At 33.0% G+C, this 25,684-nt stretch overlaps 1 protein-coding gene across 1 annotated transcript in view; it reads right to left on the bottom strand.

Annotated features, from left to right (window-relative positions):
• Nucleotides 1-25,684, bottom strand: part of RCOR1 (REST corepressor 1) — a 105,354-nt gene that overhangs the window by 42,622 nt on the left and 37,048 nt on the right. Inside the window, exon 3 of the mRNA XM_051978330.1 lies at nt 6,517-6,600. Coding sequence (XP_051834290.1) covers nt 6,517-6,600 — 84 coding nt within the window. The remainder of the gene's footprint in view (nt 1-6,516; nt 6,601-25,684) is intronic.

Here is a 25,684-nt window from a genome sequence, read left to right on the forward strand (position 1 = left end):
TCTATATCCCAAAGATATTATAATAGAGGGAAAAGGACCCACATGTGCAAAAACTTTTGTAGCACCCCTTTTTGTAATGGCAAGGGACTGGAAATTGAGTGGCTTTCCATCAGTTATGGTATACGAATATAATGAAATATTACTGTTCTACAAGAAATGATGAGCAGCCTGATTTGAGAAAAATCTGGACTCACATGAAGTGATGCTGAGTGAAGTGAGCAGAACCAAAATATCATTTTACTTAGTAACAATAAGACTATGTGATAATCAATAATCAACTGTGATAGTCTCTCAGCTCTTCTCAGCAATTCAATAATCCAAGGCAATTCCAATAGACTTTTGAAGCAAAGTGCCAACTGCATCCAGAGAGAAAACTATGGAGACTGAATATGAACTAAAAAGCATAGTATTTTTACCTTTTTGTTTGTGTTTCTTCTTGTGGATTTTCCCCCTCTTTTGATCTGATTTTCTTGTACAATGTAACAAATATGGAAATATATTTAGAAGAACTGCACATACTTAAACTATATTAGAATGTTTGTTGTTTTGGAAAGGGAGGGAGAGAGAAAAATTTGGAACACAAGATTTTGCAAAGGTAAATGTTGAAAACTGTGCATTTATTTGGGGGGAAAAAAAAAAAAAAGATTCCGCTTAAGCACTGCCTCATGGAGGAGTCCTTTTTAAGTTTTTAAGCTCCATGCTAGCAGCTTCCCCTCTAGGGCTACATACTTTCTTTCTATTCTGCATCTTGTACATAATTATATAGATTTATGTTGTCTGTTGCCTCATCCCCTTTAGAATGTAAGTTATTTGACAGCAATGACTATTTTTGCTTTCTTTTTAAATTTCTACTCTTTAGCAGAGTCTTTGTCTGGCACATAATAAGTGATAAATAAATGTATGTTGCTAAGAGTATCATGCCACACATCTTCAAGCATGGCCCACCTTGGATTATTTTTTTTCAATCAACAAAAATTTTCCCTCGTTCCAACTAAGAAAGAAAAACGAAATCTGTTATGAACACACACAATTTCGGCAAAACAAATTCTCACAATGGTCATGGCCAAAAAAACAAAACAAACAAAAAAATCTTGCTACTAAATTTAGGTAACTTAATATCTCTGAGCCTTTTTCCTCATAAAGAACCATGAGGGAGTAATACTATTTGAATCCATGATTAAATGATAAATCATTTCCATAGTACTTGACAACTTTCCTATAGTATTTTCTCTATCGAACTAAGAAGCACATATTATAAATAAAAGTTACCCTCATTTTTTCAGATGAGAAAATAGGCTTCATAAAGTTGAAATAATATGTATGAGGGACACATCAGTACACGATTTGATCAAGATGTAATATAAGACCAACTCACTCTAAGTTTAGGACTCTTTCCATCTGTAATATATTAATATTCTATTGAGGAAAAATATCAATACAAAAAATTTACAAAGTAGATGCAAAGTAATTTCTGGATGAAAAAAAAGGGGAATCAAGAAAATATTCATGTAGGATAAGATAGCATTGAACTGAGTTGTAAAGAAAGCCATGGTAGTTAGGGACATTTTGTGTAAAGTTAAAGACAAAAAATGAAATGACACGAGCCAGTTTGTATTTAACAAAATGGCTGAAAGGAAGAACCTGAGAAAAATTGCCTAAAGCCAGACTATGAAGAACTTTTAAAAAACAGAGGAGTTTGTATTTTACCCTAGAGGCAAAAGAAAGCTTTTGGAATTGTTTAAGCAGGGAGTATGATGGAGTATGGAGAACAGTCTGTTCCACTGGTGTTACTTCCCCATATTTTAACCAATGTCAAATAGTTTAATGACTGCTGCTTTACACTATACTTTGAGATCGGGAAATGCTATTCTTCCTTCATCCTCACCTTTTCATCATTTCCTTTTATACTCTAGATTTCTTATTTATCCAAGTGAATTGTGTTCTACAATGCATCCCTTTATTAATTTGATTAAATTTAAGTATATTCCCTTTCTCTGGAGGTGAATAGCATATTTCAATTGCAATACTTTTGTATTTGTGATTTACTACTATGTTGATCAGAGAGTTCCAAAGTCTTTCAAAGTTCTTTATCACGTTATCATTATAAAAAAACAAAAACAAAAAAGTATTTCTAATTCTGTTCACTTTGTTCATTCTCCATCTGAACAATCATAAAGATCCTCCTCTGAAACTGTCCATTTCCTTTATTCTTATGGCACATTCCTGCATTACATTCATATAATATGATTTGTTTAGCCATTCATTCCCCAGTAAGAAAACACATGCCCTTAATTTTCAGTTTTTGACTAACAAAAAAAAAGAGCTGCTATAAACATTTCTGTACACATACAGCCTTTACCTCTCCTATTCTTTTGTGGGCATGAGAGTACTGATGATATTGGTGGATTCAAGGCAACTTTCTGGGCATAGTTCCAAATTGCTCTCCACAATACCTGGACCAATTAATCTACAACTTTACCACCCTTCACCAATAGTATACTCATCTATTTTCCCAGACTCTTTTTCCTATTTTACCACATTTGCCAGTCTGACAAGATTGTAGAATCTCACAATTAACTTCAATTTGTATTTCTTTAATTATTAATGATTTAGAACATTTTTTCATGATTATTGTTAGCTTGGATTTCTGTCTTTGAAAACTGTCTGTTCACATCCTTTGACCATTTATATATTCAGAAATTACTGTTGAGTATTTTAAATTTGAATCCATTTCTTATATCTTGAACATATAAACTTTATCAGAAGTATTTCTTGTTATAAAGATTTTTCCTATTTGTTTCCTTTCTAAATTTAACTACATTAGATTTGTTTGTACAAAAACTTCTCAAATCTACCATTGGTTAAATTATGAACTCAACTATCCACAGTTCCAAGAGATAATTTGCTTGATGCTCTAATTTGCTTGTGATAGGACTTTTTACCAAAATTTTATTCCTCCATATTGTAGTGCATTCTATAGCTCCATAAAGTATTCCTTGGATGGTTTGATAAGCACAGAATAAATAAATTTGGATGATAATGATTTTTATTGTATTTGCTCAAGAATACCCAATGACGATTAATGCTTTAAAAAGAGGTATTTTTAAATTTTTTTGTACAATTAGGACAAAGGCAATTGATTTTGATTTCCTCCTCTCAAAAGTCATCTCCATTTATAACAAAACTTTCAGCAATCTTTAATACAAAGCTTTTACTCCAATGTGCATTTACAATTTTTAAGTGGGCATTCTACAAAGGATCATTTGCAGAATACAGGTTCAAAAGAACTATAATTCATGTGTTGCTAAATCTACTTATTATTAATGAAACTCCAAAACCACAACCAACTTTGCTAACATCAAAGACACACTCATCATCAAAGAATATTGGTGCTTGCAGGGTGAATCATCTAGTTCAAACTCTCATATTTGAAAAATATGGCCTCCCTGGAGGCCAGCGAGGTAACATAGCCAAGTCAGTGAAAATCCAGGATTAGAACCCAGACTCAATGACTTCTGCTCAGTAAAACATACTTCACATTTCTTCAAATCTGCTTTGGATAGCATTGATGTGTGTATTTTTTAATATGTCCTTTCATAGGTTACCATCTTAAAATAATTTTTAATCCAAGTAGTTAATCCCAAAGTTGTTAGTTGAGCTTTATTTGTATATCTCCCAATAATCCAATATTGTATTTAAGCTGTTGCATGTTATCTTGTGCAATTTTTATTCAATTTTCTAGTTAAAATTTTCTGGATGCCAATGCCCTCAGGCTGTCAGTCTCCTCTTACAAGATTTCTTTTCTAGTCAGATATCTTCATAATTTCTTCTTCTTCTTCATTTTATTTCTTTTACTTTTCCTTTTCAAATCCAAGTCTTCAAAAGCATATTGAAACTTTCTCACTGTCCTTTTTATTATCTATAATTTTGATTCTTTTGAGTTCAACTAAAGTTCAGGTAAAAGAAACTATCTTCCTGTCTTCCAATCTATTTAAATCACATCAACAGTATTAATCTCTATTCTAAATATCACAATTCAGAAAGGACACTGACAAATTGGAACACATTTATTGGAAGGATCGAAGATGAAAAATTGAACTACATCATCTAATTAACAGTTATCTTCAAGAAACTTCAAAAATTATCAAGAGAGTGAACTAATTTGGGCTGCTAGGGAAAAACTAAATGCATGAGTAAAGATCATAAAGAGAAAATTTTAAAGTCACTCTTAGAAAGTTCTTTATACCACAACTATTCACAATATTTAATGAGTAACCTTGTGAAATAGTGAGGTACCTATCACAAAAGTATTCAAGAGAAGACAAAACCACCAACTAATAAATATTCTAGGAATTGGGTAGGAAATTAGACTAGCTTGATTTCTAAGTTCCCTTTCCAAAATAATTCCATATTTCTACATGGTCATTATATTCATATTTATTTTTTTGGCCCACATTGTGATTTCAATGTAGTAGGGAATGTCTGCTGATGGACCTCCTATCAAAGCAGCAACTATTTTTTCTTAAGAGTTAATCAGGATGTATCTGAAGGAGGACTTGAACCCAGGTGTTTCTGAATATGAAAAAGCTCATCACCACTCTATTTCTCAAATTTGTAATAATAATAATATAGTGAGAGCAAAGGGTAAAGTACTCTTAAAAGATGAGAATAGCTGAAAGGCTGAGCTTTAAGATGTCTGCTTAAATTGGATTTGATACAGATTCTATCTTTATCCATTCTTAATGATGGTTTAGAGAATTGTATTTTTTTAGTACAAATAAAACCAAACAGTAGAAGGAACAAAGAAAATGGGAAGAAAAATATTTATAGAGAGCTTCACAGATAAAATCTCAGATCATAAACATATATAGAACTTTCTCAAATTTATAAGAATACAAGCTATTCTTCAATTGATAAATGATCAAAGAATATGAGCAGGCAGTTTCTAGATGAAGAAATGATTTCTTTAAAGCTAGTCACATAAAAAATGCTTTACAGCATTATTTATTGGAGAAATTCAAAGTAAAATAACTTTGAAATATCATGTCACACCTAGCAAGTTGACTAGAAGGGGGAAATGACAAATGTTGGAGGAGATTATGGAAAAATTGGGATGCTAATACATTGTTGGTAAAACCAAAAACTGATCTAATCATATTGGAAAATAATCTGATATTATGCCCAATATCACAAGAGGATCTGTTTCCTAAAGTGATCAAAGGAAAAGGACCTATATGTTCTCAAAAATTTACAACAGCTTTCTTTTGTAAAAATTGAGCAGATGCCAATAAATTGGAAAAAAAATTAAACAAATTGTGGTATATGGTTGTAACACTACTCTGCTATTAAGAAATGACACTGATTTTAGAAAAACATGGAAAGATTTGCGTGAAATAATGAAAAATTAAATGAGAACCAAGAGAATATTGTATACAGCAATATGGTTCAAAGAGTGACTGACTAAACTATTCTGAGTATTATAAATATTCAAATCAGCTATAAAGGACCTATGAAGAGAGATGGTATCCACTTCCAGAGAAAAAGTTAATAGGAAAGTATGCAAAATATCTATCTATTTATGCCAAATGGTAGCTTTCTCTATTACTGGGGTGGTGGGAGGAAAATGGAAAGGAGAGAGAAGAAAAGAAGTCAACTTGGAACTTTAAAAATATAATGTAAAAGATTAATTTAGAAAGAGAGGATTATATTTTTGCAAATAATTATTCAAAGGGAAAAGGCTTATTTTTTACTTGGGAGAAAACAAAGATTTTGAAATGACAAAATTCATCTTTAAGATTACTTCGTGGTATGTATGTGCACACATGTTTAGAGGAGTGTGTTTGGGGGGAAAGAGAGGAAAGGAGAAGAGCATCAGGGTGGAAAGAAACCAGAAATGCTAAAAAGCTACATAAGCATTAAAAATTATTAACAGCTGGAGTACCAAAAGAGGAAAAAACAACAAAGTAGCTAAAGACACAAATACAATTTTAAAACCAGACATAAATAAATTATAATTTTTTTAAAGAGCTCATTGTAATTAATCTTGCCTTTCTGGTTTTGAATTTTTAGCAACAGAAAACTCATTTTCTACAACATGCATTTGTCATTGTAATTTTTCCTATTACATTCCAAGGTTTTTCAAATTTTGGCACCTTAAAAATATCCTAAAAGTTCCAGCTGGATTAGTTACCGTATTGCAGTGCTCCCTGCCTGAGCCGCTAATCCTGCCTCAGCAATGTTATTTTTGTGTCAGCTGCTACAGCACTTTTGGGGAAAAAAATGGATGATTATGAAAGCTCATGGTACAAAATTTTCAAAGGTTTGTGCCTAGATCACTAAAGACCTTTTTGGTGATGGCTGGCTGCCTAGCAGTATAAAAATTCTACACACAAATCCATGAATTCATTAGATTTACATACATATAAGTAAAGAAAAATACAACTAAAATAAGCACTTTTGGTTGGAAAAGGGCAAAAAAAAAAAAAAGTAGAAAATTTAATTGTTTTTAAAACTTACATTTTGCCTCTGATAGATTCTGATTAGGTGACCATACCAGCATGCCAAGATTTTCTCTTTCCTGAGAGCGTCTTGAAATTTTTGCTTGGGGGGAAAAAACAAACCAGAAACAGTAAGTTACACATTTTCTTGTTTTAAGAGATACAAAAAGCAAAACCAAATTGTGTGTGTGTGTGTGTGTGTGTGTGTGTGTGTGTGTGTGTGTGTGTGTGTGTGTGTGTAAACCATAGGATGTTCTGACAAGATTATTCATCCTTACCTAAACTTTACCTTGACATTATGTGACAAAGAAAATTCATCCATCAGCATGCAAACCAAATGCTTTTTAAAATGTGGAAATACTTCTACTGGCGTATTTTTTAAAATTGATTTTTTAAATTTATCTTTCCTTTAGAAGGTCACAAAAAGGTAAGAAAACCATTATTTCAAATCAGAACAACTTATAGCTTTACAATTATAGGAATCTTTGAGAAAAAGGTGCCAAAACAAAAATTAATATCCATGTCTATTATCTAGAAAAATTTTTTAAAGTAGTGACCAGAACTCTTTGAATAATAAAATTATTTTACCACTGTTCTCAAATTATTGTACCATTATCTAAGAATTAGAAGCTCCAAGTAAGATGAGTGGAAATAGCAGGCTGAGTTTGCACATACAGGTTGACAAATTGCTGAAAGACAATGATATATAGCCCATAGAACCCTGAATATTATACTAACCCTATACTACCTAAGGTATAACACCACTTCCCACCCCCAAAAACCATTTAGAAAATAGATTTTTATAAAGTTGTATTATAGCATTTAGATTTTTAAGAATCAATCAAGAAGCAGATACAGTAATAGAACACTAGATTCAGAATTACTATATGGGGAATTCTGCTATAACACAACATTATCTGTTCATAAAAATCACTGTGCTACACAAAATTGAGTAATCAAAACCACAGGGCTTATGGGGGAAATGAAATGGGAACCTAACATTCAAAACTCACTGCCAGGGGAGCAGCTGTAGAATTTGGGTCACAAACACTAGTCTCTGCCCTATGAAGAATATTAAAGGTATCAGCCTGAGGGGCCATGGATGGGATCAGCTTCAAACCTGAAACTGGAGATTGTCTTCTGTGAGGTGGACCAGCAGACCACCCACTCCATCACCACATGAAGTTCTAAGCCCATTTCCACTAAAGTACTACATTGCAACTATGGATGGAGACATCTGAGCTTTTCCTTGGCAGGTGACTGGGGTCAAAGAGCCCAAGTAATAATCAGTCTATTCCGGAGAGGCATGTTGGGGGTCTTCCCATCTTGTCTTCCCTTATGGTTCTACCTCTCAAAGCCCCCACCTCTCACTCTTCCTAGTGTTATACTTCCCTAATAACTCTCATCTCATTATAGATGAAAGAGGATGACTATTTGCACTTGTCCCCAAATGGGAGTAAGATATTTCCTCTTCCCAAAGGCCCCACTCCAGTATGGTGTAATGATGAAATCCAAAAAAGCAAGGCAAAATTCACATTATTGTCAAGGAAACAAAAGTAACTCAGAAGAGAAAGTGATAAAATTAACACACTCCCTGAAAATTAGACTAGACTGAACAGAAATCAGTATTCCAATGAGTAAATAAGAAATATTATAACACAATTGAGAAATTTAATTTTAAAAAAATTAGAAGGAAATCTATCTGATATTTAAAACAAAAGAAAACAAAGCAAAAAAAAAAAAAACTAACCTGGAAGAAGAAATATTAGAAATATTAGACTGCCTGAAAACTATAAAAGAGGAAAAGGCCTAGACACAATATTTTAAGAATTCAAATGACAAATACTCAGATCTAGTAAAATGAAAGGGCACACTAAAAAGAGAAATAAAATAGTACCTCAAAAGGAACTCCCTCCTCCCAAAAAGGTTCAAGAATAGCATAGCGAAAATCCAGAGCATATTTTCAAAGAGAAAAAAATACTGTAAGCACCTAGAAAGAAACAATGCAAGTCCCGGGAAATTATATTTGTAATCACAAAAGACCTGATAGTTATAACTATAAAAGAGATTTGGAATACAATACTCCAAAAGGCAAAAAAATTAGACTTGTAACCAGGGATAACTTATTTTACAAAACTGAGTACAATCCCTGAGAGGGGGAAATACTTTAAAAATATTTCTGAATGGGAACTTTGAAAAACAAACATAAGAAACCTAGAAATTTATTTCAGCAATTATTCGAAACCATATGATTTCTCATAATTGGAATGTCTGAAAAGATTATACAAAGCATGAAAGCAGTAGACATTATGAAAAGGATTCAATACAAGATCAAGCTAGATTGGAAAGTAGATTTCTTGACTCCTAAACCAAAAAATTAAAATGTGTTCCTAAGCAAAGTTGCTTTTTTGGTAAGATTTCTTAAGAGTTGAATTAGATTGCTAAATTCTCTTGAGGACTAAGTCCATTATGAGATAGTCTCTTTCTCTCCCACATAGGACCTTCCTTCTAATGGGACCATTATCCTTAGTCTAGCTAACTCTGACCAGTCTAACCTGCCAGACAATGGCTCTCTCCCACCTCATGGAGTATTTCCTTTCTCCTGGTTAATTCTGAGTTCCCTGGGGGAAATATGTCTTTTTCCTTAGTCTAAGCATATGCTCTCCCAATTCTATTTCATATTTGCCATTCCTGGTGTCTACTGTATCCTTCATTTTGTCTATAATCCTTCTTAAAAAAAAAAAAAACCAAAAACAAAAACAAAAACAAAAAAAATTACCTTTTGTCAAAAAAAAAAAAAAGTAAAACTAGATTAAAAAAAAAAAAAAGGATTTTTTTTTTTCCCTAGCAGGCTTCCTAACAGCTACCATCCCTTTTAAATAAGTGATGATTATTAACAGTATGACTTAGTCTTAAGGGAAGACAAACAAAGGCAAGATAAATATATCGTAGTTATGTTAAGTCTTTCTTCCAATTGCAGAAGTTATGGATGCTGGCAGGTCACTTTCAGAAAAAGATTAACACAAAAGAACCACTTGCTATTTGGGAGGAAAGGAAATAGGAACAGAGAGCAGCAGGAAAAGCAGTCAAATCTATCTTCTTCAAGCCTGTCCAGGCTTCTTCCTTATATCTTACTATCCCAAAGCTTATAGAGCTTCTGGAGTCAGTTCACTTCTAACCTTGTAGAGATTGAGTATGATAGAAGCTTCTTTATTTTCCCTCCTCATTTAGGTCAAAATCTCTTTTCCTTCTAAAGAAAAATAAAAACAAAACAAATTTCCATCATATTCAAATCATCTCCCTACATAAGCTCATAGGTTTAGAGCTGAAAGAAGGTAGAGGTGATCTAGTCAACAGACCCAGACTTCTTGGAAAAGATCTCTAATCCCTAAAGGGACACTATTAAGTGAAGGGAGAAAAGTATTGGTGAAATAAAGGACGACTTTTAAAATATTCTAATTAACATGGCAAATGATTTTTAATAAATGGACAGTGAGTCTGATAAAATAATGAACTATACCAAAACAGACCGGGACCTAAATGATCACATTATCTTATCATTCCCATTCTTTCTCTCCTAACTTTTCCCCTCCCCCAGTGAATTTACTAGGATTGGAGGAAAAGTGTGAGTACAGTTATTGCTACTTTCTTCATCCTATAATACAGGTTTCTGGCATTATATGACAATGCAATACTCTCAAAGTGTGATCTAAGAACTGACCCCACCAAGATCTGTTCAAAGAAGCCTATGTAGTAAAAATGGCTACACTATTTCCATAATGATACTAATACATCTTAATATCTAATATAATAAACATTTTAATATCTAATACAGTAAATTTCTATAGTAAGATAAGTTGAGAACTGATTTTTAATGTCTTAAAAATTTTCCATAATTACTAAGAAATAATTCATTTTGATTTTTAAAATTCATTTTTAAATTTATTTTGATTTTAAAATATTGCAAAAAGAGGAAGAGTGAGACATTATTACATTAAGTATTCTCCCTCTCTAGACACTATTGTCTCCTGATTCTTCTCATATTAGTTTGGACTCTCCTTAGTCTTCATTGCTAAATAATCATCCTTGTCCCACCTCTCTACACACAAGTGTAGGGTACTCTTTTTTTGTACAAACTATCATTGCCCTCATCAGCTCCCATAAGTTCAGCTACAACCTCTATGCAGACAGCCACTAGATCTATAAATTTAGTCTATCCCACCATCACCAAATGCATTTTGGACATTTCCAACTGGATGTTTCAAAAACAAAACTTATTTTTCAACCACTCAGATTTGCATTTAAAATCCTCTATTTCTATGAAGGAAACTACTATTCATCCTTTCATGACACAAATTTAAAATCTCAAAGATCCCATCTACTAGACCTCTAATCAAAATAGAACAATTTATACAGTAACAACAATATTGTAAAAGACAATCAATTTTGATAAGACTGATCATCTTTGAAACTCATCACAAAAGATTCATGATGAAGTAAGCTATCTGGGAGTGATGAAGCCAAAAATCTAAGTTGAGAGTTGTCAATTTGGGAATTAAATTTGACATTAATGTCTAAAACCCACATTTTGTTTTTTTCGCTTTTCTAATTGGGGATGAAAGGGTAGAGGAAAGAAGATTTTTTTAATAACCCTAGAAAGCAAAACTAGAGGAATAATTTGCTAAGTGACATGATAGAAAAGAATTTTGTGCCACCTTCAGAACTTCAAAAGACTGATGATAAAGTTTATCTTCTACCCATTTGCAGAGATGAAGTGGACTAGAAGTAACAGAACTAGATTTGAATTCTCAGACATGATCAATGTATTGATTTAACTCCCTTTACTCTGCTCCTCTCATTAGTATAAATAAACATTTAAAAAATTCAATAAAATATTTAAATGCACAAAAGAAAAAAGTGAAAGTACCACAAATACAATTTTGTTACTCCTTTATTTTCTATCTGTATTTCTTTAAATAAAAATTTCTAAGAAACAAGTTCAATTTTCCTCCTTGTTCTTTGTTAACATTTTTAAAAACAATCTTTAAGTTTTCACACAGAAAGAAAATAATTATAAGAAGGTCTATTGACTCCCAGTTGCCTCTAGTTTCAAATACAAGCTTTCTAGTTTAGCTTTAGAGAATCTTTCACAATCTAGTTCAGAACGATATCTACAGAACTATTTTATGTTACTTTTTCACCAAAAGCGGTCTGCTTACTGTTCTCAAAAAAGCAATATCCTATGTCCCATCTCTAGGCCTTCATACAAAGTTATTCCTACAGTCTTGAAATGCAATCCTTCAACTATGCCTAAGACTTCCTTGCTTATTTTAAATGCTACAGGAAGCCTATCTGGATTCCCTCAGCTACTAGGGGTCTCTGTAGGAAATTATATTGTAGATAATTAGTACTTAATTTTCCATGCACATATTGTTCCCCCAATTTGAATGTAACTTTCTTGAGAGTTTAGTTTCACAATATTTATTACTATGCCTGACAAGTATTAGAAGCTTCAAATGCTTATTGAATGAAAAGTAACTGGAAAATTTCAGACTTCTATAGGTGAAGATCATAGCTACTTCTCAGTGGAAAGGATAGAGAATGAGTAGTTTAATTCCAACTTGAGATCCAAATCTTACGTTACCTCGTGTTGAAAAGGAGGTTCAAATTCAAAAAATAACTTTTTAAAATGATACAAAAACCATAGATTTTTTTTTTCTTTTTGCTGAGGCAATTGGGGTTAAGTGACTTGCCCAAGGTCACAACAGTCACACCTCTAGGAAGTATTAAGTGTCGTATGCCACATTTGAACTCAGGTCCTCCTGATTTCAGGGCTGGTGCTCCACCTAGCTGCCCCAAAAAACCATAGATTTTTAAGAGAAAGAAGTATTTCTGCTTTAGCATTAGAAAATGCTCTACTGAATCAGGAGATCATAGATTGGATATATTTAACATATATTGGATTGCTTGCCATCTAGGGGAGGGAGTGGGGAAAAAGGGAAGGAAAAATTTTAGAACACAAGATTTTGTAAGAGTGAATGCTGAAAATTATCCATATATACATTTTGAAAATAAAAAACTTCAATTTGAAAAAAAAAAAAGAAAATGCTCTAGCATCTCCATTTGTAAATTATTTTGATAAAATAACTTTCCAAGTTATTAATAAAATTTTTACAAAAGAAAAAAGTAATTAGGATTAATGAAAAACCAGACTTGATTCCCTCTATGCCCTCTCACCAAAAACAAACACAAAACAAAACTCCTACACATATTCTTTTGATATACACTGAAAACTTCTGAAACAAGATACAGATCAAAAGTACTAAAATCTATCTCTGGATTAAGACAACCTAAATATATATACTCTTAACAGTTTTGTACAAAGAAAAATATTTATTCATACTCACTATAAAATGATGTGTTGGCATCTCTTAAATTTAACATTTTTTAGCTGGTTCAAAATCCACGAACCTCAAATTCATTTACATTTTATCATCAATGTCTACAACCCCCCCCAAAAAAAGTGAGTTCCAAACTAAATTCTGGCTGCAGTGTGAATTTAGTGTGTGTGTGTGTGTGTGTGTGTGTGTGTGTGGGAGAGGGGGGAGTGTTTTTTGAAGACTTGTTGTACATATGGGAAAGAGAATTCATTTGACATTAAAATAAAAGAGCCTGGTGACTCTTCTCTCCCCAGAAAATACCCTGTCACATTTGACATGAAGGGTCCTAGAAATGGGGAGAAAAAAATCAATCATTTATAATTGTGACTAGAAATGACGGTCTGTTGCTCAGAATTTTTAAAAGGTATGTAAGGATGACAATCTAGGAGTAAAGTTTTATAATCATTCAAAGGTTCTAACTTGTTTCACAAAACAAACAAACAAACAAAAATCCATGATTGTAGGAAATAGGCTCAAATTTAGTCCATATAGTGTTTCTATCAAGTACACATTCTATTTATGGTCTAAATCTATAAATGTAAAAGATCTGGGAGAACAACTAAAAATAGCCTAAACTTTCCTGATAACATCCCAAAAGGATAAAAATGAAAAAATATTGTTTCAGCACCCTCAACATAATTATTCAAGAGGCTTATCAACTAGATAATAAATTTTAGTTATATAAAGTCTTTCATCTTTAACAGCACTTTATAACATTAACTAATTAATATACAATATCTATGTCAAATGCATTACGATGCTCTCATTCTGAGATGGAAAAAAGCTCCTTTAAAAAATTTGAAAATTTTGCTCTAATCCTAAATGATTCAATCATAAACAAAGGTCAGAATAAAGGATTTCATTAACATGAAACAATGCGAAATCTAACCAGAAGAGTAAAAACAGAACATAAAACAGTCTTAAGACTAGTTGAAATCTCATAATATTCCTAATACACTTGACTCATTTCTACTTAGTGTGATAAAGAATAGTTCTTAACAATATATTTCTTTTTCTTTTCAAAACATATGTATGGATAATTTTGCAACACTGGCCCTTACAAATCCTTGTGTTCCAAATTTTTCCTCCTTCCCCTCATCCCTCCTCCACATGGCAAATAATCCAATATATGTTATACATAATTTAAATTTTTGGAACCTCAGTTTCCTTTTCTGTTAAATAAGAAGTTATCAGCTATATGTGTAAGACCCATGATCTTTAAGATCAAACTGCTGATGAGCTCCTTCCCAAAATTTAACCAGAGTAGGATTCTTTGTCATCTAAAATCACCAGATCTATATAATTTGATAAATTCTGCAAAAACTTAGATTTCATTGCTATTGCCTTTTAAAACCCAAAATTTTTTGACATCACATAGGGGCATCTATTTTTGTAAAAAGATCACAAAATACTATGTATATATAGGATTAAAATATTTACAAAAATCCCTCAAAATTATCACTATGCAAAAAAAGACTAAGTCAATAAGCATACTGATAAATATTGACATATTAGACTTAAGTGCCTAACACACTTCAGGCAAATAATTTGGGTAAAAATTATTTGCTCATCCAACATAAATTTAACTAACAAAAAGGAAGACATTTTAAAAAAAACTGAAGTTGTAGGATTAAACTGAACAATGTATATATTTACAATCTTAATTTTCTTTAATTATAAGAAAAAATCTTTTGTCTCAAATGCGAACAGGTATCATCAACCCCACTGGCACCTTCCTCTTTCTAAAAGTAGCTATTTAGAAAAAGACTTTTCCAAGAATGATAATAAATAAAAAATTGTCCCCATTCTGATACTTGTCTATACAGCAGGTAAGCCTTAGCTATATATTAATTCAGTTAGTTAGAATTGGTACTAATGAGGCTGGGGTCACCTGAGTCAATTCCCATGTGAATTAGCTTCATTTTGATCCTCTGGCACATTTATAAACACCCATTCAGTGCAGCTCCAACACCACCACTAGAAAAATAACTCAAAATTCACAAAAAAGTGGTAGAGAGTATCTGGGAACCTAAATTTATTTGTATTAAACACACAAGAAAGATAGCATAGTGTAGTGTAGAGAGCAGCCTGATCAGAAAAGTCACTTCATTTTTCAATTATATAATTGTCAATATGCATTGGGTTAAGGAACTTCTTTTTCTCTGAAAATTCTTGCCAAAAGTTTCCTGTGCCAATGAAATCAATCAGCCATTTAAAAAAACAAAACTTTTTTTCTAAAAAATAATTTTAGAAGAGAACCAGTCTTTCCAGAGTGATCTCAAAAGCCATCTAATTCAACTTGAACCTGAACAAATGGTCACAAAATCTTTGCTTGAAAAAAAAATCATTCCACCTACCATTTTTCTAAACCCTTGGTGTTGGGGTTCAACAAGGGAGACCTCAAAAATGTTGGGAGTTCCAGACCAACATAATGAAGTATCTCAAAAAAATGTGCAGAGTTGGACACATTTCCACGTCAAGGGACAAGATTTATTATAATTATAACATCAATTTAAGTTGACTAAATACCCAAAAAAGTTAGCAAAAAACCAGGAACAAGAAGATAAATTTATAGAGAAAAATTAGAGAAACTAGGTGCTTCACCTCAGTGATATGCTAATTTTATGGCTTATTAGAGATGGAACCAAAGAAGGGTCTGGGGTTCTGACTCTGCATGCAGGTGCAGTATTCATAATTCTCTGGACAGAGTTGGGAGGTGGGGAAAAGAGGAGAGAGGGAACCTTTTGAAAGTAAATTTTTAAACCTAAAATATCACTGGGTCAAATATCAAAAAGTGTCAACTTTTTATTCTTGCTCATTAGTCTCAGAAACTTTGTTTGTTGACCAACAGGCAACTGTCATCTGACAGCCATCAATATTTGCTGCATTAGTATCCTGGTCATATAAAGCAAACTGGGGCAAGATAGTTGAAGGGAAGAGAAATACACCATTTCCAACTACATCACTCCCAAGGCCAGATGGTCTTAGGGTTATTGCCATACCTTCCATAGGAGTTGAGCCACATCACTGATACCTGCACTTGAACCACTGTCTTCATTTTCCTGGAGGATCTTTGTCAGAACTTTTGATTCTCCTCCAGAAAATATGCAAGGGGTCCTCAAACTTTTTAAATAGGGGGCCAGTTCACTGTCCCTCAGACTGTTGGAGGGCCGGACTATAGTAAAATAAAAACAACTTTGTTTTGTGGGCCTTTAAATAAAGAAACTTCATAGCCCTGGATGAGGGGGATAAACATCCTCAGCTGCTGCATCTGGCCCTCGGGCCGTAGTTTGAGGACCCCTGTATCTAATAGGTGAACAAGTCTCTGCCTCATTTGAGGGCCAGTATTCATATTCTCTTTTATGTTCTGGTTTCCCCAATTAGAATTTAATCTCCTTGAGAGCAGCCATCTAACTTTTTTCAGTTTGTAATCCCTTGACTTAGCACAGTACCTGACACACAACTAGCCCTTTACTCTATCAGTAGATTCCTTCTCTACAATCTTCAAAGGATCCATATCCCCCCAATTATTTTAAACATAATAAAACTTTTATTAGACCTTATTTTATCTCCTCCAACAACTGTAGTATATCTTTTTCTTCCTTTTCACAACCAAACTCCTTGGGAAAAAAATGTATTTATACTCACTGCCTCCAACTTATTCTTTTATCAACCTTTTGTACTTTTAATTCTCTGCATCATTCAAATGAAACCACTTTATTGAAAATTATCCATACATTTACACATTGTTGGTGGAATTGTGAACTGATGCAATCATTCTGGAAAGCAATATGACACTATGAAAACTGTGCATACCTTTGGTCCAGCAATAGCACTATAAGCTCTGCATCCCAAAGAGATCAATGAAAAAGAAAAAACTTATGTGCACAAAAATAATAACAGCTCTTTTTGTGGTGGCAAAGTGGAAATAGAGAAGATCACCTATATTATTGTGATGGATAATTTGTGATATAAGAAACAATAAGCAAGATGTTTTTAGAAAAACTTAGAAAGACTTATATGAACTGATGCAAAATGAAGTGAGTAGAACCAGATCACTGTACACAGTATAGAAATATAAAGTTTTTCAACTGTGGACTGACTTAGCTACTACTCTGACCAGTACAATCATCCAAAACAATTCTGAAGCACTTATAATGAAAAAATATTGTCCTATGGAATATTATTGTTCTCTGGGAAATGATCAGCAGGATGTTCTCAGGGAAAGAAAAAAAAAAAAAAAAAACCCTGGAAAATTATCCACGAACAAAGTGAAATATACTGTATAAAGTAATAGCAATGTTCTGGAATTAACAGCTGTAAATGACTTTCCCCCCTCGTGGAGCATCGAGTGCCTTCTGATTTAGACCCATGGTCTGTTTTACACATGGCCCTCAAAGCATCAATTCCTACAAAAGGGTCTTTTGGATTCAAGGGAAAAAAAATCTTTCTCAGTTCATATGTCATTGTTTTCCATGCTGGGAAATTCATAATTACATCTCCTTTTCCTGCTTCCTAGAATGTATGCTTCCCATTCATATAAGCCCCTCCTTACCAAGACTTTGGAGAGTCAAAAAGACAGTCTTATTCTTTTTACATCTTTCCTATGGACAGTTAGGTAGGTTCATGCAAATTGCACTGAGATGTCTCAAGTTTTCCTTTTTTAAATATTTTTGTTTTAATAGTATGTTATTTTCCCAGTTACATGTAAAGATAATTTTCAACATTCATGTTTGTAAGATTTTGAGTTCCAAACCTAAGGGTTTTAGGTAATCACCAGCTCTATTTGAGTCCACAAGGTGTTGGGCTGCCAAAAAAGCTAATAGAATCTCCAGGTGCAATAATAGAGATATTATATCCAGAAGGTAGAATATAATGGTCTCACTGTGCTGGCTGGGTCACATCTGACACTGTGTTTCCTGTAGGGAACTACATTTTAAGAGGGATTTTGACAAGTTGGATCATGTGCCCAGACAGATAAATGATGAACAATCTACAAATGATGTGTGGAAAAGTTGAAGGCATCAGAAAGGTTTTTCTTGGGATATAAAGGAAAAAATGTAGAGACTGGGGGTCATCACCTGGCATTTTAAGAGCACTTTATGGTTTTCAAAGTTTCAGTCTTCAAAGCAGAAACAGCTATTACCATTTTACAGATGAGGAAACTAAGTCTCAAAAAGGTTAAGTGACATGCTACAAAGTTTCAGAGACAGGATGGAAACCTAGATCATCCTGACTACACCATACTTTGGATAACTGTGTGAAAGGTTATCATGTGGAAGATCAATTCTGAGTAGCTTTAGGTAGATGACCCAGAAAAGCTAAGGCTCATGAATGTACTGGGGCCACTTCAAACCAGCTAATTGATAAATGCTGTATGTGACCAATTACACCCCAGGAATCAGTAAATGTTATCAACCAGGACTTCCTATTGTTTTATTGTCTTGCCTGACAAGAAAGTGATAGAGAAAATATGAATGTTGATTCTCCTAAAAATTGAGGCCTGCATACATTTTTTAAAAGAGTAGACTATTAAACATTTCTAATTGCACCACTGAGTAAAGGGTCCATGTAATATGGAGGCCAGCTGGATTCATATAAGAATGATTATTTTATCTCTTAAAGCTTTATAAAAATGAAATGGGCTCTCTAGGCAGTGATTTCCCCATTTCTGATAATATTCAAGTAGATGACCGACATCAGGGATATCATAGAAGAGATTGAATCGCATGTTGGATAAGTTGCTGGAAGAATTCTTCTGAACTTTCTTGAGTGTTAACTGGTATATTTTCCACCCTTTTCCCTCAATATATTTCTTAACTTTTTTTATTTGAAAACATTTTTACCTGTCCATTCTGAACAGTCAATCAATATTCAATTTACCATGTACTGGCTACAAGGTTAAGATCATTCCACCATAATTATGATCCTGAAACAAATGTCTTGTTCAATCCCCCCCAAAAAAAAGATTGAGTTCCTAATTTTTTTCCTCCCTTTCTCCTTCACTTCTCCAAGACAGCAAGCTATCTGATATAGGTCATTCATGTATAATCATTTTTAGCATGTTTCTGTATGAGACATGTTGGGAAAGAAAAAATAGGAAAGGGACAGCTAGGTGGCACAGTGGATACAGCACCAGCCCTGAAGTCAGAAGGACCTGAGTTCAAATCTGGCTTCAGACACACTTCCTAGCTGTGTGACCTGGGCAACTCACTGTACCCCAATTGCCTCATCAAAAACAAAGCAAAACAAAATAAAAAGGTGAAAATAATATGCCTCAATCCACATTTTTCATCTAGATGCAGATGGCATTTTCCATTCAAGTCTATTGGAATTGTCTTGGATCACTATATTGCCAAAAAGAGCCAAGTCTATCACAGTTGATCCATCACACAATATTGCTGTTACTGTTACAGTGTCCTGGTTCTGCTCATTTCACTCAGCATTAGTTCCTATAAGTCTTTCCAGGCTTTTCTGAAATCAGCCTGCTCATCATTTCTTTACATAACAATAATATTCCATTACTTTCATATAGCATAACTTATTCAGCCATTTTCCAATTGCTAGGCATCCAGTAAATCTCCAACTCCTTGACACTACAAAAAGAACTGCTACAAACTGGACACGTGGACAAACTCTTTTATGATTTCTTTAGGTTACAAACCAGTAGTAATACTGCTAGATCAAAGCATGGGCACAATTTTACTGTTCTTTAGACATAATTCCAAAATGCTCAAGAATGGTTGGATCAGTTCACAATTCCACCAACATAGTATTAGTATTCCAATTTTCCCACATCCCCTCCAACATTTATTATTATCTTTTCATGTCATCTTAGCCAATCTAATGGTGAGGTGGTACCTCAGAGTTGTTTTAATTTGTATTTTTCTAAAAGTAATTTAGAGCAATTTTTAAAATATAACTATACATGGCTTTTAATTTCTTCATCTGAAATTTTTCTGTTTATATCCTTTAACCATTTATCAACTGCCCCCCCAAATCTTAAATTTAACATGTACAAAACTGAAATCATCTTTCTCCCTCCTCTTCTTCCAAACTTCCCTAGTTTTTTAAAGATACAACCATGATTGACTGATTCCAAGTTAACATGGACTCAGGCCATTTTCCCATTTAATATCTATTCTTTGGACCTAGTCATTCAACCAGTTTCAAAAACACCAATGCTATCATCTAATCTACATGTCTCCAGCTTACCTACAAGACATATAATTTTAGTTCAGAATTTGACAAAGGTTTCATGTCAATTATATCTGTAGTACCCTAGTGAACTTCCAGTCCTTTCAACCATGTGAATCAAGGAAAAAAGTCAAATTTAGTACAACCTTTTCTTTTTTAAAAATAATATTTTATTTCCCCAAAATTACAATAAAACAATTAACATTCACTTTGTTTTTGATTTTCAAATTCTCTCCCTCCCCTGCCACCTCCCTGAGACAGCAAATTAACATGCATAACCATATAAAACATATTTGCATATTAGTCATTCTGTGAAAGAAAACAGGAAGAAAAAAAGGGAAAAAGGGAAGGAGAGAGAAGAGGAGGTAAGGAAAAAAAATTAAAGAAAAAAGGTTTCACTGTGCATTCAGACTCCATTCTCTAGAGGGGAAAGCATTTTTCACCTTACATACTTTAACTATTGTCTTGGATCATTGTCTTGATCAGAACATCAAAATTTTCACAGTTGATCATTGTTACAATATTATTGTTACTGGGTACAACTGAATATTTATTGTATTGCTAAAAAGAACTAATTCATTCACAGATGTTCATCATATAATATTGCTGTTATTGTATGCAATCCTCTTCTGGTTCTGCTCACTTTACTTTGTAGCACTACATTAAAATATTTTCAGGTTTTTCTGAAATCATCATTTCTTTCTTTTTTCTGACTTAATATTTTATCTTGTTTCAATTACATGTAAAGACAGTTCTCAACATTGATTTTTAAGAACATTAAGAGTTCCAAAATTTTCTCCTTCCCAAGACAGCAATCTAATATAGGTTACATATGACAGTCATGTTAAAAGTATTTCACAGTTATGCTGTGAAAGATCAGAACAAAAAGGAATCCTGCTCATCATACTACTACAGTAATAGTCTACGACAATTATATACTACAATTTGTTTCCATAACTCCATCAGGAGTGCTTAGTGTTCAAAAGTTCCCACATTCTCTCCAACATTGATCATTTTCCTTTTCTGTCATATTTGCCAATCTGGTAGGTGTGAGGTGTTACTTCAGAATTGTTTTAATTTGCATTTCTCTAATCAATAGTGATTTAGAACAAAGCTTTTTAAAAAAATTCAATAGTATTTTATTTTTCCAATTACATGTAAAGATAGTTTTCAGCATCCACTTTTGTAAGATTTTGAGTTCCTAGTTTTTTCTCCTTCCCTTCCCCCTCTACAAAAGAGCAATCTAATATAGGTTATACATATATAATCATTTTTAACATGCTTCCATACGAATCATGTTAGGGAAAAAAAAAAATCAGAATAAAAGAGAAAAACCATGAGAAAGAAAGAAATGAAACAAAAGAAAACAAAAATATGAAAATAATATGCTTCAATCCACATTCAGTGTCCAAGTTCTTTCTCTGGAAGTGAATGGGCATTTTCCATCCAAAGTTTATTTAGACTTGTCTTAGATTACTGCATTACTAAAAAGGGCTATGTCTGTCATAATTGCTTATCACATAATCTTGCTGTGTACAAAGTCTTCCTGATTCTACTCAGTTCACTCATCATTAGTTCACATAAGTTTTTCCAGGCTTTTCTGAAATCAGCATGCTCATCAATTCTTATAGAATAATAATATTCCATTACATTCACATATAACTTATTCAGCCATTCCCCAATTGATGAGCATCGTTTGATTCATATCCCTATTTTATATACTTGTATACCAAAGTTGTGTAACAATTTCTCAGGTGAAGAGTAATCCTAAGTGAAAAATTTGGAATAATAGTACCTATTTCACAGGATTGTTATAATCAAATGAGATAATATATGTAAAGCAAACTTACAACCTAAAAAGGCTATAATTATATAGCTAAAAATGTTTTTCTTTCCCTCCTTAATTTTTCTCATCAGCCATAGCTTATTCTTCTGAATTTTAGTCTCTCCCTCCCTCTTCGTGTGTGTGTGTGTGTGTGTGTGTAAGTATACTTATACACTTACAAGTATAAGAAAATCTGAGAGCATGAAATGCAACCAAGTAATAAAGACTATGCAAACTATCAATTGATAATCACTAATAAACAAGCAAAAAATGAGATTTTTTAAAAAACATTTTACTAGCAGTCAGTTGGCTTGAGATGTCCTAAATAAGAAGTATTTATGAACACAAAACAAATATTTATTTAAACTTAGAAAGTATTTTCCCCAGAACACCTATGAAATAAATCTTGTAAGTTTTATACATGAAGAAATTGAGGCACTAAGAAGTTAGGTGACTCGCATGAGTCACCTACTAGTGAGCCAGTAAATATTAAAACCAGGACTTGAAACTGTAGGGCACTGATTCTAAGAGAACTCTTTCCTTTATAGTAGAGTTTACACTATACCATTCTTATAGTGAAACAGAAAAATGAATGCTAACCTAGTGACGCAGACACTATTATTAGTACATATCTTTTATAGCTGCTCTTAGAATTGTTATTACACCAAATAATAATCCTATTTACTATTAGTGATAGAGAAAAATTACACATTTTAAGCAAATGATCACACTTATTTTAATTAGTAAATTGTCTATAAATTTATTTTTTTTCAATAGGTCAGCTGTATGTTCTGTTCTCATTCATGAGTAAAAAAAAATTAAAATAACACCTCATAAATCTCTCTTTTCATTACCATTTCATTATATCAGTGGTACTAGCTTTTACTGATGCTCATTTGGAAATGGTACTAGCTTTTACTGATGCTCATTTAGAAATACTTTCTCATTAATTTTTTTAAAAAGATCCTATCTAGTTTCAAGTGAATTTTTCTATAGTACAAAAATAATAGGGGTTTGGGAAGGAGGGAGGAAAAAATGAACAGCATTAACAGGAGAAGATCTAATACTGTATTTTAATTCTCTTTTATTTTTCTATCCTAGAATACTTTGAATGGAGACACATTAGCTTTTGTTGTAGGTGGGAAGAAGTCTGTCAATAAACATTTATTAAGTACCAGGCACTGTGCTAAGGAAGCCAAGGAAAATCTCTGTTCTCAAGGAACTTAAGAGTCTAATGGGAGAGACAAGCAAAGAATTACATACAACAAGCTATACACTGGATAAATAGGAAACAGAAGGAACCAGAAGGAGGAAATCCTTCATGGTTGGGAAGAGTTAGGAAAGTCTTTCTATAGGAGATGAGGTTTTAGTTGAGATTTAAGGAAGCTAGAAGGCAGAGGTGAGGAGGCAACAGATAGAGGGGGAGAAGGGAGGGGTAAGAATAACAATCAGAGAAAAGCCAGTGTTGAGAGATGGAGTGTCTTTTTCAAGTAATAGCCAAGAGGAAATCAGTATCACTCATTAAAAGAGTATATGGTGAAGAGTCAATTGTGTAGTCTGAGAAAAATACAGCACTGTAAATGTAGGCAGAAATAAACCCAGAGAGGGAGACAAGAAATAAAAATAACTTATCAGTACTGAAAAAAATAACTCTAAGCTACACTTCAGTTTAAGGTAAGTCAAATTTTTGAGATAAGAACCTTGCTAGTTACTGGTCCATTTTTAAGATTGAAAAGGCAGAAGAGGTTATACAGGACTTTTTATGCTAAATTTTTTAGTTTTGATTCTAATGGATAGAGGGATCCACTAAATTATTATTATAAATTATTGCATAGGAAGGATAGGGTGCCGTGGTCAGACCTGCACTTTGAGAAAATCACTTTGGTGGTTAAATGGGAGAATGGACTGGACACATAGACCCGGGGCAGGGAGACCCAATAGCAAATGGCAGGAAGCATTCCTCTATTCAATTATATTTCACTTAAGCCTACTATGGGATTATGGTGAAGCACTAAACTTTTTAGAAAAGATCTATTATCAAATCCCATACCCCTCCTTATCCCCAACATTTACTAATAAGCATATGACCTTTATCATTTCCTCAATAGTAAAAATACCTAAAGTACATCAGAGGGGTTATAAGGTTCAAGTGAAATAATGTTTGTAAAGTATTTTAACCATAAGTTATCATTAAAAGTATAGCATTAAGGATAGCATACTGCTTTTAATCAATAAAAGCTCTTACTTATACATAATATTTGTGTATATATAAATATTTATAATAATACAATAATTCTGCCCATCTACTTGTCAAGAAACAATGAATGTTATTAGGATATAATATGTAGCCAGTTTATCACAATATACTCGTAAGCAAAGATTCAGTATTATCAGTTCTAAATAGTAAAATACCTATAAAATTTTTTTTTCAATAAATCAACTTCATCTTGTTTTGCTGGAGCAGAAATAAATAAAAATTGCAAAGCAAAAGACTTCCTAAATTGATCTCTTCCCTCCCATTTCACTATATTAATGATTCTAGGCTTTTCTAAAATCAACCTGCTCATCATTTCTTATAGAAAATAACATTACATTCATATACTATAACTTATTCAGCCATTCCAACAGATGAGTATGCACTCAATTTCCAATTCCTTGCCACTACAAAAAGGATTGCTACAAACATTTTTGCATATGTGAGTTCTTTCCCCTCTTTTATGAGTATTAACACTGCTGGATAAAAGAACAGGCACAATTTTATAGGCTTTTGGGCATAGTTCCAAATTGTTTTCCAGAATGGTTGGATCATTTCACAACTCCACCAACAATGCACTAGTGCACCAGTTTTCCCACATCTCCCTCCAACATTTATCATTTTCTTTTCCTGTCATTTATCCAATCTGAGAGGTATGAAGTGATACCAGTCTAACTGATGCCCATTTGAAAACACTTTCTCTCTCTCTTTTTTTTAAATAACTTTTTATTGACAGAACCCATGCCAGGGTCATTTTTTACAGCATTATCCCTTGCACTCACTTCTGTTCTGATTTTTCCCCTCTCTCCCTCCACCCCCTCCCCCAGATGGCAAGCAGTCCTTTACATGTTAAATAGGTTACAGTATATCCTAGATACAATATATATGTGCAGAACCAAACAGTTCTCTTGTTGCAGAGGGAGAATTGGATTCAGAAGGTATAAATAATCCGGGAAGAAAAGCAAAAATGCAAGCAGTTTACATTCATTTCCCAGTGTTCTTTCTTTGGGTGTAGCTGCTTCTGTCCATCCTTGATCAATTGAAACTGAATTAGCTCTCTTTATCGAAAAGATCCACTTCCATCAGAATACATATAACAACAGTATCATTGTTGAGGTATATAATGATCTCCTGGTTCTGCTCATTTCACTTAGCATCAGTTCATGTAAGTCTCACCAATCCTCTCTGTATTCATCCTGCTGGTTATTTCTTACAGAACAATAATATTCCATAATGTTCATATACCACAATTTACTCAACCATTCTCCAATTGATGGGCATCCATTCATTGCAAACACTTTCTCAATAAATTTTTTGAAAAGTTCATATTTAATTTCATGAGCATATTTTATGGTACATAAATAATTCAAAAGTTTTGGCTTTAATTAATCAGTGAACTATTACAGCACAACTACATTTTTTACTGTGAAGGAGAATCTATCAGCATCCTTTTCACCCAAAAAGGAATTAA

This window comes from Antechinus flavipes, chromosome 2 (assembly GCF_016432865.1).
Source record: "Antechinus flavipes isolate AdamAnt ecotype Samford, QLD, Australia chromosome 2, AdamAnt_v2, whole genome shotgun sequence".
Classification (NCBI taxonomy): Eukaryota; Metazoa; Chordata; class Mammalia; order Dasyuromorphia; family Dasyuridae; genus Antechinus; species Antechinus flavipes.